Source organism: Peromyscus californicus, unplaced genomic scaffold (assembly GCF_007827085.1).
Source record: "Peromyscus californicus insignis strain IS unplaced genomic scaffold, ASM782708v3 Scaffold_15__1_contigs__length_86483966, whole genome shotgun sequence".
NCBI classification, from domain to species: Eukaryota; Metazoa; Chordata; class Mammalia; order Rodentia; family Cricetidae; genus Peromyscus; species Peromyscus californicus.
The window spans coordinates 84,575,019-84,592,923 of NW_026294447.1; the positions used below are offsets into that span (position 1 = coordinate 84,575,019).

The 17,905-nt window shown below is 39.7% G+C and overlaps 1 protein-coding gene across 1 annotated transcript in view; it reads right to left on the reverse strand.

Annotated features, from left to right (window-relative positions):
* Positions 1–17,905, reverse strand: part of Arid4a (AT-rich interaction domain 4A) — a 71,765-nt gene that overhangs the window by 37,418 nt on the left and 16,442 nt on the right. Inside the window, exons 6-11 of the mRNA XM_052739646.1 lie at positions 13,220–13,299; positions 13,042–13,136; positions 9,587–9,719; positions 6,167–6,246; positions 5,099–5,175; positions 3,769–3,935 (exon numbers count right to left, since the gene is read on the reverse strand). Of these exons, the coding sequence (XP_052595606.1) occupies positions 3,769–3,935; positions 5,099–5,175; positions 6,167–6,246; positions 9,587–9,719; positions 13,042–13,136; positions 13,220–13,299 (632 nt within the window). The remainder of the gene's footprint in view (positions 1–3,768; positions 3,936–5,098; positions 5,176–6,166; positions 6,247–9,586; positions 9,720–13,041; positions 13,137–13,219; positions 13,300–17,905) is intronic.

Genomic DNA, 17,905 nt, shown 5'->3' on the forward strand with positions numbered 1-17,905 from the left:
CCCTGAGCCATCTCTCCAGCCTATAGTTAGGACATTTTTTTATTTCCTTGTTTAGTAGTCTAAATTTAAGCAAGTTGTTATATTTGAATGTAAGCGAGTATCTAAGTTATTCATTGAAGGCTGGTGTTTCAGATTTACTTAAAGCTTAGTTTAATTCAAGTTATTTGATATAGCTATAATATTTATATTACATTTAAGAACCTTTAGCTTTTACTGACAGTTTTCCTGAGTTATCAGGTATTTACTGTGGATCTATATACAAAGTGATTTTGAACAATCATCAGCAAATGTCTTTAATCTACTCGGTCATAGGTTGGCACAGGTGACATTTGATTTAAATACCAAAAAATTAATATTCATATTTCCAGGAATTAAAAACCTCAAGCACTTATGACTTTTACAATAATGGAAAATTATCTTGGTTACCAAATGTAATGGTAATTCCTAGAAAATTCTCAAGATTGGAGAAATGAGCGTATCAATACACTAGACTAAAAAGAGCAGTTCTTATAAAAACTTCACTCATTTTAATTTTCATTGCTAAACATGAAATCTGAAACACAAAGCCATTAAATCAATGATGATTTAAGCTAAAACTAGTTAAATTCCTCTTGATAATTAATCTTCTAACTTCTTACCTTTAGAAAATTCTCCTATATTTATCCAATATAATCATAAGTCAAGAAAAGTGAATAACAGTTATCATTATTTGTATTAATCTGGACTTTCCAATAAATTTCCAAGCTCAAAAAATTTAGCAATGTCTTTTCTAATATAAAATTTTCTTAAAATTTTTTTTCTTAACAAAGACATTTAAATAACACCCACAAGATAATCTCTAGGTTTTCTCCAGCATAACTATCTATTTGTTGCAGTTACCAATACAGACAGGAACTACTTTCTGTCGGATTCTCTTCCCAAGCACAGTATGAGACATACTGCTTATTCTCAAATCCTGCAGTAGCATATGAGCAGGAAATAAAGTATTAAATAAAAAAGCTACTGCTCCATTATACAGCTGTAGACTCTCAAATCTTCCTGCTCCCACTTATGTTTAAACGTCTGACACAGGATGGGTAAACAGAGGCTACTGCTCATTCTCACTGCAGAGATGGCCAACACTTGTAGGATTCTGCTGCATACGCTTGCCTGCTAGTCTACACTGAGTGACAATCTACTGTGCAGTTTAACGGCTTACAAAATGTTACAAAGGATCTTCAGATTCTTGTAAAGCATCGTCCAGTCCTCCTAAGAAGTACACTATCAATACATCTTAGGTAGAATCACGATCTGTAATGCAATACAACAGCTTAGCCTCACTGGTGTGGGAAAGGCCCAGAATGACTAAGCCAGGTAGGCCCTGACTTATCAGATTATTCACTATATACCCTACTCATGTTTCTCCCTTTGCTATGTATAGTTTAAAGCATTTCTTAGATGATCAGTATATTAAATGTTTTACAATTATTCTTCAAGACAAGTTAGAATGATTCAGCAACTAAATCTCACTCAAATGCAAGAGCAAGAAAAATGCAGCTGATTTTTTCCCTAAAACAACCTGAATCTCACTCAAGAAAACCCACCAAGGTGGCCAGAGAAGTAGTTTACAACAAGTATGTATCAATAAAGCAAATGCTATGAAAATGAGCATCTGAAAAATAATTTAAAAGAAACTGTATGAATCATGCCTGCATTTTGTGATTTTTTTTCCTGTTATTTTTTAGGACTAAAGCAACCATGCTCATAAATTTTAGCAAGTTCATAAGTAACATATTGTAAAAAGATACTATTTTTCTAAGTGTCCTTATCTTTTCAATTTTCTTTACTATTACATTCAAATAATAGCCTCTGCTCTATTCATTTTTACTAACATTTATCACTCCCAGCTTGAATGAAACATTACAATATTATAAAATTAATCACTGTAACATGAGCACTATTTACTATTTTATAGGCACCCTCTGCAACTTCTTACAAAGCTCTTTTTAGCCTCTTTGTTTAAAATTTCAAGGTATTTTTGAAGGGTAGGTAAAATGCATTCTGGAAGGAACACCTATTAAAAGTATTAGCAAAAATAAAGAGACTAACCCTTTTTCGGCATTTGGCAATATAAGATCCTAATTGATGTTAAATAAAAATCCAGAAGCTAAACCACAGACTGTTAACAGTTCACACCCTGAAAATGTGGCCTATTTACCCTGAAACACACAACCTAAACCTAAATTCAGATAAAATACAGCTATCACATCCAATATTCAGTTTTTAAATCCTGGATTTTACCAAATGTCTCATGATTGTCATTCCTAAAGCTATCTTATGGTTGAGAAAAATACCCTTTACCCTCTAATCCTCTAAAAATAGATTCCTCCTGTCTTTTTTACAAGAAACAATTACGCTTGGTTATAAGCTCCACCACATCAGTCACATAATCAACATCTAAAATTTTTACCTAATCCCATTTTTGGCAATCCAAACAATAACTAAATTTTTTTTTTTAAAAAAAAATCTTACCTATGTGCTGCATTTCCTTTCAAATGCAAAATGGTTAGCTTCCACTTCTACTTAGTCAGTGCAGGGTCTGGACATGCCAGGCTGATTGGCAAATCTCTGCTGTCCCTCTTAGGGCACAGCGTCCGCGGGGTTATACAGCACTACTTACATTCTCCTCCACATAAAAATCAGACATTACATGAAAGGGAAAGAAAGGCAGCCCATTTCAAAGCGGCTGGCAAACCTCCATTGGCAACCTGCCAAGCCTCTGCTAAACCTTCCTGTCTTTCTGAGCATGCTCACTTAAAACCAACAGCATGTTACTATGGCAACTCTGTAGGCAGCCTGGAAGTATGAACCGCCATTCTGATTCCAGAGTGTAAAAAGCCAAATGCTGCAGGGGAGTCAAAGGAGAGAGCTAGCATGTACTCTTCCTCACACACAAGTCTAGTCCCAGCATTCCAGAAGTGCACATTTGTGCATTTCAACAAACAAAAGCAGCCCACATTTCCAGGGCTAATTTTTTCATGCTCAAATAGATCTTCTTTTTCAGTAAACTCATGCTCTTTGTTTTGCCTCTCAACAACCCAAATCACACTAGAATATTTATCCCAGTTAACAAAACATTGGTGAATAAACAGACAAACACCATGTGAGCAACCATGGTAACTCATGGATGATTTCTATAATCATCCTATGAACAACACAGCAATATTACAAAGAAAACCACTCCTGATAAAAATACAATCTAAATCTCTTCTATGATTTGCCAAGACTCCAGGAGAATTTTTCTTTAGGTGTAATTAAGATTTCCTAGAAGGTTTCCAAGTTAGGAGACTAGAGACGTGGGTCCAAAAAAAAAAAAAAAAAAAAGAGAGACGTGGGTTCAAATCCCTCAGCTCCGGTTTAGCTGTACCAGCTCTGGACAGCACCTTTCTGACTCTCTCGGCACCCTGAAAGCAGGGGGACAATGACTTCACACACTGACAGTGAACACGCAGAAACACCTAGCGCCCCGCCCCCAGGCCCCTAATCTTGTTGATTATCCCTAAAAAGCACTTTTGGGTAACTTCGCCCTAAAAACCGGTGCTAATTCATACACTGCACTATGAGCCGAACAGCCACAACACCTCAACCAAATTAAGCTAAGAAAAGTTTCAAACAAAAACAAACAACAGAAAATCTAGACAGAGAACAAACACATGGAGGTATTATTTTCACGAGAAAGCAAAAAAAAAAAAAAAAAAAAGTTTCCACGTTGCATGGAATCGAACCTACCGGTTCTTCCTCCTCCTTTTTGGGCTCTTTCTCCTTCTCCTCTTCGTTCTCCTCAGCTGGGCAGTCTTCATCATCGCTGCTGGACGACTCGAGGATCTCACTTATATCCATTTTCCAATTATCAGGAACGACTCTAGCTTTTAAGAAGACACTTGCTCTCCGGAGCCCTGAATGGAAGGAAACCTGGACTTCAGCTGTTCCCACAGGATGAAGCGCATGGAATTAAGGGAGATGCATGGCATTCAGGGTCAGAAAGCTCAGTCCACACCCAGCCATCGTTCACAAAATAGTACAGGGCATCTGAGTGTGTCAGGAGTTAGAAGATTATGTAGCCTTTCTGACAGTCCGCTGGAATTTTTGTTTACTTATTGTTGTGAGACAGGGTCTCAACTGTCACTGTGTAGCCCAATCTAGCCTGGATCTTGTGCCCCACAGGCCTCTACCTCCCAAGTGAAACCATGTCTGGCAGAGATTAGAAACAGTCTTTTAGAAAAAAGATTTCTATTTATTTTATGTGTGTGAGTGTTCTACCTATAGATATCCAGTGGCATTAAATCCCCTGGAACTGATTACAGATGACTGTGAACTGCCATGTGGGTGCCGGGAACCAAACCAGGGTCCTCTGCAAGAGTAGTAAGTGCTCTTAACCACTGAGCCATCTCTCCAGCCCCACTATTAGATAATAATGGTCAGCCAGGTGGGGAAGCAGCCCTCGGGAGGCAAAGGTAGGTGGAGCTCTGTGAGTTCAAGGACACTGGTCTAAATAGTGAGTTCCAGGACAACCAGGGCTATGTAGAAAGACACTCTCCCATACCCTTCAAAAAGAAGAAATATTGCTAGGTGGTGGTGACACACACCTTTAATCCCAGCACTCAGGCAGAGGCAGGGAGCGCTCTGTGAGTTCAAGGCCAGCATGGTCTACAAAGTGAGTTCAAGGACAGCCAAGGCCACACAGAGAAATCATGACTCAAAAACCAAAAAAGAAATATTATTGACTAAACATGCAAAGTTAAATTTGTAAAATTTACAAACCGGGTATTTTATTGAGACATGACAAAAATGCCATTAAGCAAGGGTGTGTTCAACACATTATCTGTGAGGTTCATATTCAGGAACCACGCAACCCAGCAACAAGAGAAGGAAAAAGCCAAACGACTCATTGTTTTAAGTTAATGATTTTGTACTGGACCACATGAGTCCACAGACCACAGGCTGGACACAGAATTCCAAAGAGTTAATGTGGTAACAGAGACTAGTCAGTACTGTTCCATATGTGAGTCTCCGGACACAGGCACAGCATGAAATGATAGGCTGACTCAGCTTCTTTTACCTGGCTTAGCACAGAGCTCAGATTCTGGTAGACTGAGAATGTCTAGTTCCTTAATGTCCTTTCTTGCTATGGAGTAACTATGAAAAAGAACAAAACGGGGAGATCTACTTATTAAATAAAAAACACCATTTAAACAGTCCACATTAATACATACATAAGACCTCAAGAATCAAAATTATTTTGTAAATAGTGTTTTAAAAGTTGTAGGCTGTGAATATCCCAATCCTTAATAAAGTATTGGAGATAATATAAAGAAAGCTAGTATTTTTTACGTTTTATGACCTCAAAGTACTCTTATTTGAGAGCGTCAAATTCACAATAGTTCCAAATACACAACCTTCCTATAGACAACAGTTTCTATGAACATAGTCATTTCAGTTAACACTGAATGTTATTGTTCAGTATTTCCTAATTTTTGTTAATTTGTTAAAATATTCTTATGATTGTTATATATTATATATTTTTCACAGATAATAACAAATATATACTTAATTTTACTGTTTTAGTTGAAAAAAACATGAAATTAAGGGAAAGTTTCTAAAAGTCTGTTTCTTAAAATAAAACATGGAAGTAATTATTCTACTAATAAAATGTCTATTAAGAAGTTTCATAATTCATAATATGAAATAGCACATGATAAAAATCCAGAATTTTTCAATTAAAAAACTATATACACTTTATTAACAAATAAATGTCTTTAATATACTGCTCTCACTTATTGTTCAATTTTTATATAAAATGTATCAGCTAAAAGTACCCTATATAAAAACTTAAACCCTATATAAAAACTTAAGGGATCTGGAGAGATGGCTCAGTAGTTAAGAGCACCAACTGCTCTTCCAGAGGTCCTGAGTTCAATTCCCAGCAACCACATGGTGGCTCACAACCATCTGTAGTGAGATCTGGTGCCCTCTTCTGGCCTGGCAGAATACTGTATACATAATAAATAAATAAATCTTTAAAAAAAAAAAAACAAAACTTAAATAACTTCTCAATTCCATCTTGAGTGACTCGGCCAATCACCGTGTCCCATTCCCATGAATCATTACCGGGTGTTTCATTACTCACAATTTAGAATCAATAAATGATCGAACTAAACACTGATCCTTTTTCACTGTGACATCATCATTGCAGCTGGGAGAGATGACCTGGAATACAAATTCAGAATCTACTGACTCCCCTTGCTCAGACAAAAAAAAAAAGAAAAAAAAAACACATTTATTTACTTACTTACTTAACAAAAAAAATTTTTTTTGAAGTTCTAAGTAATTAAACCCAAAGCCTTTCGTATGTTAGGGAAACACTCAACCACTGAGTTACACCCCTAACTTAGACCATGTTCAACCTTTCTACTATGCCTATTCGTTTGTGTGCAGGGCAGGGAGAGTTCAAGTATGCTATGGCGCTCATGTAGGTTAATGTACAACTTGTAAGACGTGGTTCTCTCCTTTCACCACGTGGGTCTCCAAGGGAGCCAACTCACGCTGTCAGAGTTAGTCGCAAGCATCTTTACCTACTGAGCCACCTCACCAGTATGTGCTTTTAAAAATAACCTAGGGGACAGGGGGACTGGAGAGAAAGCTCAGCAGTTGAGAGGACCCAGAAGACCCAGGTTCTGTTCCCAGCAGCCACATGATGGCCACACTTGTCTGTCACTTGAGTTCAGGGAATCTGACACCCTCTTCTGGCCTCCACAGGTACCAGCCACCCTGAGGTACACAGACATACATGCAGGCAAAACACCCCATACACAAAGAAATAGAATTTAAAATATTAATAAAAGATTTCATTAGCTTTCTAGATACTTAACAAAGTCATTAGATAACATAAAATAAATAACAAAACATAAATTAAAATACTATTGCTTTAAAAATTCTTAGCTAAATGACAATTTTTTATTACGTTTACTTATTTGTGTGGGAGGGCACACATGTGTCACAGCGTTCTGTGAGGGTCAGTACTTGTTATAATACTTTCTTTCCTTCCCCCATGGGGGTCCTGGGGATCAAGATCAGGCTACAGACTTGGCGTGAGCACCTTACCTTCGAAGGATCTCCCCGCCCAAGACTATTTTGTATCCAAAGCAGTAACATTTATGGATACATGAGCTGTTCTCTATTTTTTTCAGATACGGGCTTCTATTGCCCACCCAGGCTGGCCTCAATATACAATGTAGCAAGGATGACTGACCCTGGAACTCCTCCCTCTTTACTAAGGGCGGACTGCAGGTGGGAGGTACCATGGCTGGCATGAATGTGTGACCTGCATTACAGTTTTGTTTGTTTTTTTTTAATTGGTGGAAGTGGTAAGGACTTTTGTTTCTTTTGAAACAGGGTTTCGCTATGTAGCCTGGAAATTACTATGTAGATCAGACTGGCCTCAAGCTCACACACAGAGCCCTGCCTGTCTCCATCTCCCGAGTTATTTTAATTGTGTGTGCACAGGCACGCACTCACAGAGACCAGTGGTGTCGGACCCCGGTGGGTGCTGGGAACCTCCCCATGTGGTGTTCTGCATTCGGATCCTCTGCAAGAGCAGCATATGCTCTTAATCACTGGACCATCTCTCTAGAGGGTCAGTTTAAAAAATATACCTGAGGCCAGGCAGTGGTGGCACACGCCTTTAATTCCAGCACTCGGGAGGCAAAGCCAGGCAGATCTCTGTGTGTTCAAGGCCAGCCTGGTCTACATAGTAATTACATAGTGAGATTCAGGACAAGCACCAAAACTATACAGAGAAAGCCTGTCTCGAAAAGCAAAACAAACAAACAAACAAAAAAAAAACAAAAAAAAAAAAACCTGAACATGCACCTATTTTAAAATCCGGCTATTAAAAACCATGCAAAATCTTTTTTATCAGGGTATGAACAGTTTTCAATTCGTCATTAAAAAAAAGACCTAACAAAAGCTTTTTTAAATCTAGCCTTTGAAAGCAAGAAAACACCCTACCAGTGTCATTAGTAAATAATTTCTGTGCTAGGATTACAGGCATGGTCACACCTTAACACCAGATCGAAATGCATGCCCAGTAGGTGCTAGTAACTCCAGACTAGTAGAGTAGTTGTGCTTATCCTCAAGAGTCAACAGTGTGATGGAGGGCCCACCTAACACACACATACGCATGCATGTGTGCACACTTGTGAGCGTGCACACGCACACATCTCACAATGGGAGGATGGTGCAGTGGTACACTAGGTACAGGACACTAGTGAAGGACAGAGTTGGCCCCAGCAGGCCAGAACAGGTGGAGCAGCAAAGCCTCGGAGGACGAATAAACAACCCTAAGCCTCATTTCATCGCCTGTGAACTAACGGCCTCCACAGTGACTCCTGTCACTTCCGGTCTATCTAACCATGGGGCAAGCAAACTCTTCTGAACATCCCCAAACCTGCAGCGCTAATGCCGTCCTTATCTCCTACTGTTCCGGGGACCAGGTAAAGACCCTTCTGTCTCAGGGGTCGGTTATATTTACGGTTGTAGTCTCGTCTCCCCCAACTCTCACCTGACAGTCAGTCAAAGAGGACCCTCTGGGAGATAAATACCACCAAGAGGTCTTCTTTCTCTCATAAAATATCCTCTATTGTTCAAAGACTATCACTTCTAAAACTTAAAAAAATCTAAGTACACCTTTCCTTCTATTATGTCCTTATTCTAGTTTATGTCCCAGTACTAAAAAATTACTATATACCTTCTCTTTGGTTGTTTTGGGTTTTTGTTTTTTTTTTGAGACAGGGTTTCTCTGTGTAGTCCTGGCTGTCCTGGAACTTGCTCTCTGCATACCAGGCTGGCCTTGAACTCACAGAGATCCACCTCCTCTGCCTCCTGAGTGCTAGGATTAAAGGCGTGCACCATCACCACTAGACAAGCTCTATGTTATACCAAGTTAGCGTCCAGCTGCTAGGCCGAAGCAAACGTCCTGTTTTGGACTCCTGAGTGCTGGGATTACGGCCGTGCAGCACCATGTCTGACTAGGTTGTTGAGAACGGAAATTGTGTGAGGTTATCACTGATTTGAAATGATTTCTCCTCATAACTCTAGATACGTAGTTTGAATGTAGTAAAGATTAAGAGGCTAGGTATGGTGGCTCATACCATTGTCTACAACTTTAGAGACTGGAATAGGGGGATAGCTATGAATTTGAGGCCAGCCTGGGCTACACAGTAAATTCCTGGCCAGCTTAACCTACAGAGTGAGACAAACAATAAAAAGGGTTAGGGATCAACCTAAAAGCACTGAAGATGTAAAAAGGTAAAGGGACAGAATGAAGAACACGTCAGAGGAAACACACCTGAGAGGTGTCAATAAATGATAACCAAGAATGGGTAATCAAAGACAATGGCCAGTTTCTATAGACCTGACTTTTAATTTCTAAACACATAATAAAATCTTCATTAAATTTGTAATATTTCCAATATATGTCCAATAAGTTTTTCAAAGCCATTTTCAACAAGTAACACAGCTGACTAATTTGCAATGGCACTTCACTTACCAAAGCAGGGTACCATTCAGTCCTCTCGGCCGTGGACACCACCCGGACAACCTTTCCTAGTAATTCATCACTGAGACGCCGCTTGTCTTCCTCTTCCTCCTCACTGCTCTCCTCCTCCTTTTCGTCTTCAGTGCTAAGAGTCAGAACAACCTGGTCGTTATGCTGACACAGCCATCACCGGTCCCATCAGTGCGGACTGCTGCATGCTCAGCCTGGCTCCCAAGGCCGCCTCGCCATTCTAACCGGGGCTGAGGAGATGGGCGACCTGAGTAACTCCTGAGTTCACATCACTGAATACCTGGACTCAGGTTCCCCGCCAGGACAGAGAAGCCTAACTATATCACCAATGCACTTTTGGGGTTTTTTGTTTGTTTGTTTTTGTCAAGACAGGATTTCTTTATATAGTCCTGGCTGTCCCAGAACTCGCTCTGTAGCCCAGGTTGGCCTTGAACTCACAGAGATCCACTTGCCTCTGCCTCCCAAGTGCTGAGATTAAAGGCAAGAGCCACCAACTCCCTGCTTACCACATGCACTTTTAAAACAGATTACCTTTCTGTTTTTTAATGCCAGAGGCCAAACAATGTAAGTTTAATTTTCTAGTGGGTTTTCAAAATAGTCATTTACTCTTAAGTGTCCATAATATGCATTAATTATAAGTCTATACTTTTAAATAAAAATGAGTGTGCACTCTCATTTAAAATCTCAATGACTATACACTGACATCTGTCACTCACTATGGTATACCATGCCGTTAACTATTAAAAGATCTGGAGGTATTCGGTTCCTTATCTTTTTGTTACTTTCCTTTCTTCCTCTCTCAGATTCATTGCCTAGGAACCACCATGTCTTCCATTCTGCAGTGACTAATTTTCCTGTTAGTTCTAATGCCTCTATTGCTTCTGAGTGTCCTACGCTAAAATATCAGTTTACTCGACTTATTAAAAATTATAATTACTAAAGACTACAGTGCAATTTTAGGAATAAAAGTATCACAGAGCATTAATGATTCATTAAATCAATATCGTATGCTGAGCACTTGCTACACTACGAAAAACACACCCAGCACTATATAACCCTCTCCCAACTGGAGGACATTATCAATCCCATTGTCCTCAGCTATGAACTAGCACCAGGATTTTGTAGCATTTGTTTGTGTGTGTGAGGACTAGAATTAGATAATGTAAACATGGTCACTGTAATAAGGAGACACAACCACTAAGTGGCTGGACTGAGATTTCCAGTCAGGGGCCTCAAAGGTCTCTGGCTGCTTTTTGGTTTGCCACGTGTATGCCTGACTTGGCCTTTTTTACATCTCTGTTATATATGCTTCCGGCAGGAATGCACACAGCCAGTACCTGGATCTGAGTTCCTAAATATTTCTTTCCTATCGAAAGGAACAAAGGTCCCTGGAAAACTGGTAAATATCAAGGTTTGAGGCTGGAAAAAAAAGATTATGAACTCATGACACTGCACAGTGCCAGGAAGTGGCCATGTACTCAAGAAGTGGAGACATGTATAAAAAGGATACAAACCAGCCCACTGGCTGGATCTAGAATAACTTGAATATCAAAATAAAAAATTTTAAACAATGAATCATAGCCCATTAAGTAAAATTATAATCTATGAATACACACTGATAAGGAAGATTTTCTTTAAAAAAGTTTATTTTTACATTTAACCATTCAGTGTGTGTGTGTGTGTGTATGTGTGCATGTGTGTGTGTGCTTGCCTGCTTGCACATGTGCTACAGCACATACATGGAGGTCCAAGGCAACTCCCACTGAATTGGTCCTCTTCTCTCATCCTGTGACATTCAGGGATCAAACTCAGATAGTCAGACCCGGTCCCAAGTGCCTTCAGCCCTGAGCCACCCTACTGGCCCAGGAAAATGGTAACTAAATGTAACTGAAAAATGAGGCAGGAACAAAACAATTACAAAATCACCATGTTGCTATCATAACGGTACTGATATACCAAAGGAGCCTCAGTGAGTGATAAAGCCACTGAAGGAATGATAGCTGGAGAAAGAACAGCCTATCTACTAGCAAAGTAGCTCCACATAGATTATTGTTTAATTATCGAGGCAGAAAAGGGAACTAAGAGAACTCTAAGTTCAGAAGTTAGGCAGGAACCACATTTAACTCGGTGATCAAAGGTAATGTCACCGGCTATGGGACAAATGACAGTATGTATTTATGATGTACTTACACTGAGAAGAACACTTATCACTTACTGTCAAAAATATATAATCTTAAACTATAAATAAAAAACACATGAAAACTCTGCATTGAAGACCAGTCTACAGAACAACTTGCTGGCCGGGCAATGGTAGCACACACCTTTTATCCCAGCACTCAGGAGGCCAAGGCCGACAGAGCTCAGTGAGTTCCAGGACAGCCAGGGCTACACAGAGAAAGCCTGTCTCGAACAAAAAAAAAAAAAAAAACAACAACAACAACAAAAAAAAACCCAAAAACAAAAAACCAATAAGCCCACACAACTTGCCTGTACTCTTAAATGACAGTATTATGAAAACCAACCAACAAAAAGCTAACCAATGTTTCCAGATTAAAGGGAACTCACAAACCAAATCACAGAAATGAAGCACATGAACGTGACCTTGGTTTGGATCCTGAAAGGATGCTCTGAAGGCATCTAGGAGGACAGATGGACCTTGAAAAGCTGACAGCAGGAGGTAAAAGTCTCCTTAAGGTAAACTTTGTAAGCCAGGTAGGGCAGGCCTGCAGGCCCAGTACTTTAGACCAGGAGGCAAGATGATCCTGAGTTTGGCTGCGGGTTACACATTGTACACATGTGAATTTTCTGATTATGATACCAGTATTTTACTTAAAGGCAAAGGATTGTTATGCTCTCTGCTTCCTTTCACATTGCTCAGTAAAATAAAATTATAAAACTGGTCAGGCGGTGATGGCGCACGCCTTTAACCCAGCTCTCGGGAGGCAGAGGCAGGAGCAGCTGCTCTGTCAGTTCAAGGACAGCCTGGTGTATAGCCAGGGCCACAAAAAAAAAAATTACAGAACTGAAAACTAATTATAATAAGTATCACAAAGAGATGGAAAGATAAGACAACAGGCCAGAAATATTAAAAACTGGGTAATCTAGTCAAAGGACACACAGAACCCTGTTGTTATTATTTTAAGTTCAAAATTGTTTTTAAATAAAGAGATAAAAACTACAAATAATTACTTAGTAATGGAAACTCATACCAGTTAATGATGTTGTCAAACAAGTTGAAAGAGTCTTTTGGAAAATGGAGTTTTTGTAATGTCTGGGCAAAGGAAAGGGAGTAATTAAGAACAAAGCCTACCCTGGGTACAATGTCCTCCTTACAATACGCTATGGAAATGTTACCCAACAGAACACGGCCATTCTGGGAAAGTCAACTGTGGAAGGCTTTAACACATCAGTACATGAACCAAACGTGAAAAACTCACATAGGAAGTGAGGACCTCCTCCCCCTGTTCGTCTTCTTGGCAATGACTGGTGTTCCAAAATGCTCTGGGTTTGTTAAAGGCAGCTGGTCAAGCGTCTGCAGAAGAGACAGATGAATTCAATTCCCACTTCACGTCCCCATCAGCCGCTGCAGCTCACAAACCAACCCTACCACCTTACCTCACTCTCAGCAAAATGTCTCTCCCCTTTCAGGCAAAGAGAGGTGCGCCTCAGCGTTCTCTCGTCACCATCATCAAACACTGCAACAAGAAAAGATGTCTGAGAACCTGTGCGCGTCAGTTCAATTAAAAACTAATTAGATGTCAACTATGCCATTGCTGCTACTTCAGAGCTGAATACTCATTATCTATCTCTTAGCTATTTTTCAAAACCTTCTAAAATGAACACACCACAGATGTCATTTTATACATGTCAAACAAACACAGGTTAGGAGGCTGTTCCTGTAAGTCAACTAATTAAGTACCCCCACTTGCTCCGCTGCAGATTCACCCTCTGTTTTAAAAAAATAATTTATTTAAATTTACTTTATGTGCATTGGTGTGAAGGTGTCAGATCCCCCGGAACTGGAGTTACAGACAGTTTGAACTGCCATGTGGGTGCTGGGAATTGAACCCAGGTCCTCTGAAAGAACAGCTAGTGCTCTTAACCGCTGAGCCATCTCTCTAGCTCTAGGATTAGATCTCTTAACATGGTCTCAGTCAGAGAACAAATGTAAAATTACCTTCAACCCTAGACTGAATAAAACCAGGTCTCTAAAAAACAAAGCAGGAGGTATTTTTCTGCACAGTTCTCAATGGAATACCTCTACTTTCCACAAATGTCTGATTTCTTCTCTCCCCCCCCCCCCCCCCCCCCCCCCCCACCCCCCCCCCCCCCGCCCCCTTTTACACATTTCTTGAGACAGGGTCTCTCTACATAGCCCTGGCTGTCCTGGAACTCACTATGTCCTGGAACTCAGTATGTAAACCAGGCTGTCCTAGAACTCACTATGTAGACCAGGCTGGCCTTGAACTCACAGATCCTCCTTGTTCTTCCTCTGTGTCTGATTTCTGATAATGGTGATAGATTATGTTATTTCTACTTATTTGCCTAATAAATAACTTCTTATACTAGAAGTCCTGGCTGCCCAAATCTAAAATTTCCATAATGCAAATTTTTTCTTTTACTAGAAAATCTATAAGTAATCAAAAAGGAAATATCAAAAAGATATTATTGTCCAAAATATGTGTGTCAAAATTACAATATACGGGCTGCCACAGTGATAGAATGCTTACGCAGTAGGCACAAGACCCTGAGTTTGATCCCCAGTGTGTGAGGGGGTATGGTAAGGGTGATGTATGCAGCACTATCAAGCATAACAAAGGAACCACTATTCTTTGAAAAATTCCAATCCCTGGCCTCACAAACCAAACTTAATATCATTCTGCATGTATTTGTGTCAATATACAAATTTTAAAGAATATTTTAAAGAATAAATATTTTTTTTTTAAAGATTTATTTATTTATTATGTATACAGAACAGGGCGCCAGATCTCATTACAGATGGTTGTGAGCCACCATGTGGGTGCTGGGAATTGAACTCAGGACCTTTGGAAGAGCAGTCGGTGCTCTTAACCTCTGAGCCATCTCTCCAGCCCCAAGAATAAATATTTTAAAGAATAAAATATTCTATATTAGCCAGGCGGTGGTGGCACACACCTTTGATCCCAGCACTCGAGAGGCAGAGCCAGGTGGATCTCTGTGAGTTCGAGGCCAGCCTGGTCTACAGAGTGAGATCCAGGACAGGCACCAAAACAACACAGAGAAACCCTGTCTCGAAAAACCAAAAAAGAAAAAAAGAAAGAAAAAAAATTCTACATTTTAAAGAATAAAATCAAGCCAGGATGGTGGAGCACACCTTTAATTCCAGCACTCGGGAGACAGAGGCAGGTGGATCTCTGTGAGTCTCAAGTCAGCTTGATCTACTTAGGAAGTTCCAGGACAACCAGTTACAGAGTGAAACCTGTCTTCACACACACACACACACACACACACACACACACACACACACACACACACACACACACACATTCCAGTTTTCCTTCCTGCCTCTAATGACAATGGACACACATCTGAATGAAGTATGAGGAGGTGAAGTGAAACTATACCAGTATGGGATCTAGGAATTAGGATCACTGGCTGCTCTTACGGTGGACCCAGGTTTGGTTCTCAGCACCCACATGGTGGCTGACTCAGGTCCAGGAGATCCATTGCCTTCAGATTACCACAAGCTCCAGACATGTACATGGTGCACATACATACATGTAGACAAGACACTAGTGCACATAAAATAAATCTAAGAAAAAAATTTAAAGACCAATTGGCACTGTCAAGTTTATATAAGAAAATATGCTCCACAGTGTTTTATCATTATCAGTGGAAACTCTAGAATGTTCCAATGTGGGAACCTCAACAATGTTTTCTGTAATTCTTGTTTTATAAATATCACTTTGAAATAAAATTGTAATTTTGATGAGAAAAAATATATTTTGTTTCAACATCCATTATTATGGGTAGAAAATACTGTTAAATTTTTTTTTCTTTCTTTTTAGGTTTTTCAAGACAGGGTTTCTCTGTGTAGCTCTGGCTGTCCTGGAACTTGCTCTGTAGACCAGGCTGTCCTCAAACTCACAGAGATCCATCGGCTTCTGTCTGCCTGGGATTAAAGGCATTTTCCAGCCATGACACCTGCAGGGATTTCTTACTTTTAATTTTTAAAAACTTTTATGTATTTTCTGTGTATAGGTGTTTTCCCTGCATGGGTATGTCTGTGCACTGCATTTATGCCTGGTGCCCATGGAAGCCATGGGACTGGGCTGACAAACAGTTGTGAGCTGCCATGTGGGTGCTGGAACTCAAACCCCGGTCCTCTGGAAGAACAGCCAGTGAATGCTCTTAACCACAGAGCATCTCTCTAGCCTCAAAATGGATTTCTTGAAAGGGGACTGTGGTATAAATAGCTACTTTGTCATCTTACACAAGAACCTTCTAGTAAACAAAGAGAAACAGTTTAAGATTTTAATTCAGCACTCATGAGGTAGAGGCAGGGAGGTAGAGGCAGGCTGAGCTTCGTGATTACAAGATCAGATCAGCCTGGTCTACACAGTAAGTTCTAGGCCAGCCAGGGCTACATAATGAGAGCCTGTCTTAATTCAAACTATACAAATGTAGATATTCGAGTACTTTTTACACTTGTTAGTAAATTTTGCACTTTTTCTGAAAGCCACGGAGAACACAATATCACAGTGGGTTTACCAATCCTGACATCTCCATTATCAAAACCACAAGAGACGCTCCAGTTATCACAGTGACATGAAAGTCAAATGGGGTTAGTCCCAGTACTTGGGAAGCCGAGGAAAAGACTGCCCTGACTTCCAGGCCAGCCTGGGCTACACAGCAAGAATGTCTCAAACAACAACACATGAAATAAACTGTTCTCTCTAAGTTGCTGCTTTTTAGCTCTGACTTACAGTATAGCATATCAAGTGAAAACTACGAAGATGTATGTAATCATTTCTCAATCATTTGATACTACTAAAAACATCATTTGTATAGATAATTCATTGAACATTTTATCACAGCCCAAAATTATTAAATCTGATTATTATATAAAAATAAATACTAAAGCTTATTTACAGAAAAATGGCAAAGCTGAGACTCAAGGCAATATTAATCATTCTTTTTTTTTTCCAAGACAGGGTAGTTTTGATGCCTGTCCTGGATCTCGCTCTGTAGACCAGGCTGGCCTCGAACTCACAGAGATCCGCCTGTCTCTGCCTCTCGAGTGCTGGGATTAAAGGTGTGCACCACCACCGCCCAGCAGTATTAAGAATTCTAAATAGACAAAATGATGTAAACACAAACAGATATAAGTCCTAGCCCCAATCTTCTAGAATTCAAAGAAACAGATAATCAATGGGAATGTAATATGATATGCTACTAAGCATAGAAGACCTGTCTACCTGTTAGCATAAAACTGATTGATACTGTAGGATAATAAAATATCTAAAGTAAGTCATCTACCCAAAGATATTATAATTGACCATCATTTACTAAACTTCAACCACATCCTAATCCACAAAACAGCATTTGGATGCTTGAAGTCGCAACCTTCTCTTATAGGTAAATTTAGAATCAGAAGGTTAAGTAATGAGCTACAATCTAACTAACCAAAGACACAGTTGGTAGGTATGAGGAAGAAGTAAAGAAAGAATGTGCACCACCCCAGGTGGCCTATTACACACTAGGTTATTGCTCCTAGGCTTGTTATAAGGAAGGAGGAGGAAGTCAAAGGTTTAGAAAAATCAAATTATTGGTATATATGTATACAGTAGTTATGACGGAACAAAGTATTTCACATATTGAAAAAAAAAACTGTAAATATGCCTATGTTAGGTAGAACCAATTGTCCTTTAAATATCATTTACTTTTATTTACTTAGCTGACAAATAAACTATGAACATTTACAGCATACAACATGTTTTGAAATACGTGTGTACACGTTAACATGTTAGCACACGTATCACCTCACATTTTTTTGTGGTGAGAACATTTCAAATCTATCTCGGTGCTGGTATTCACTAGCCAACGCCTCTTTAATTGGCCCCCTCCTCAGCCCTTCTGTTTTACTCTGGTGCAGACTCTCACCATGGAGCCCAAGCTCGCCTGACTTGCGACCCTCCTATCTCTCTCTACCTGGAGTGCTAGGATTACACAGCTCACCACATCCCATTCAGCTTACCAGAAATCCATACCATTTGACAAACACCCCCAGTCCCTCAGCCCTCCCCTCCCCTGTTCCCTTCA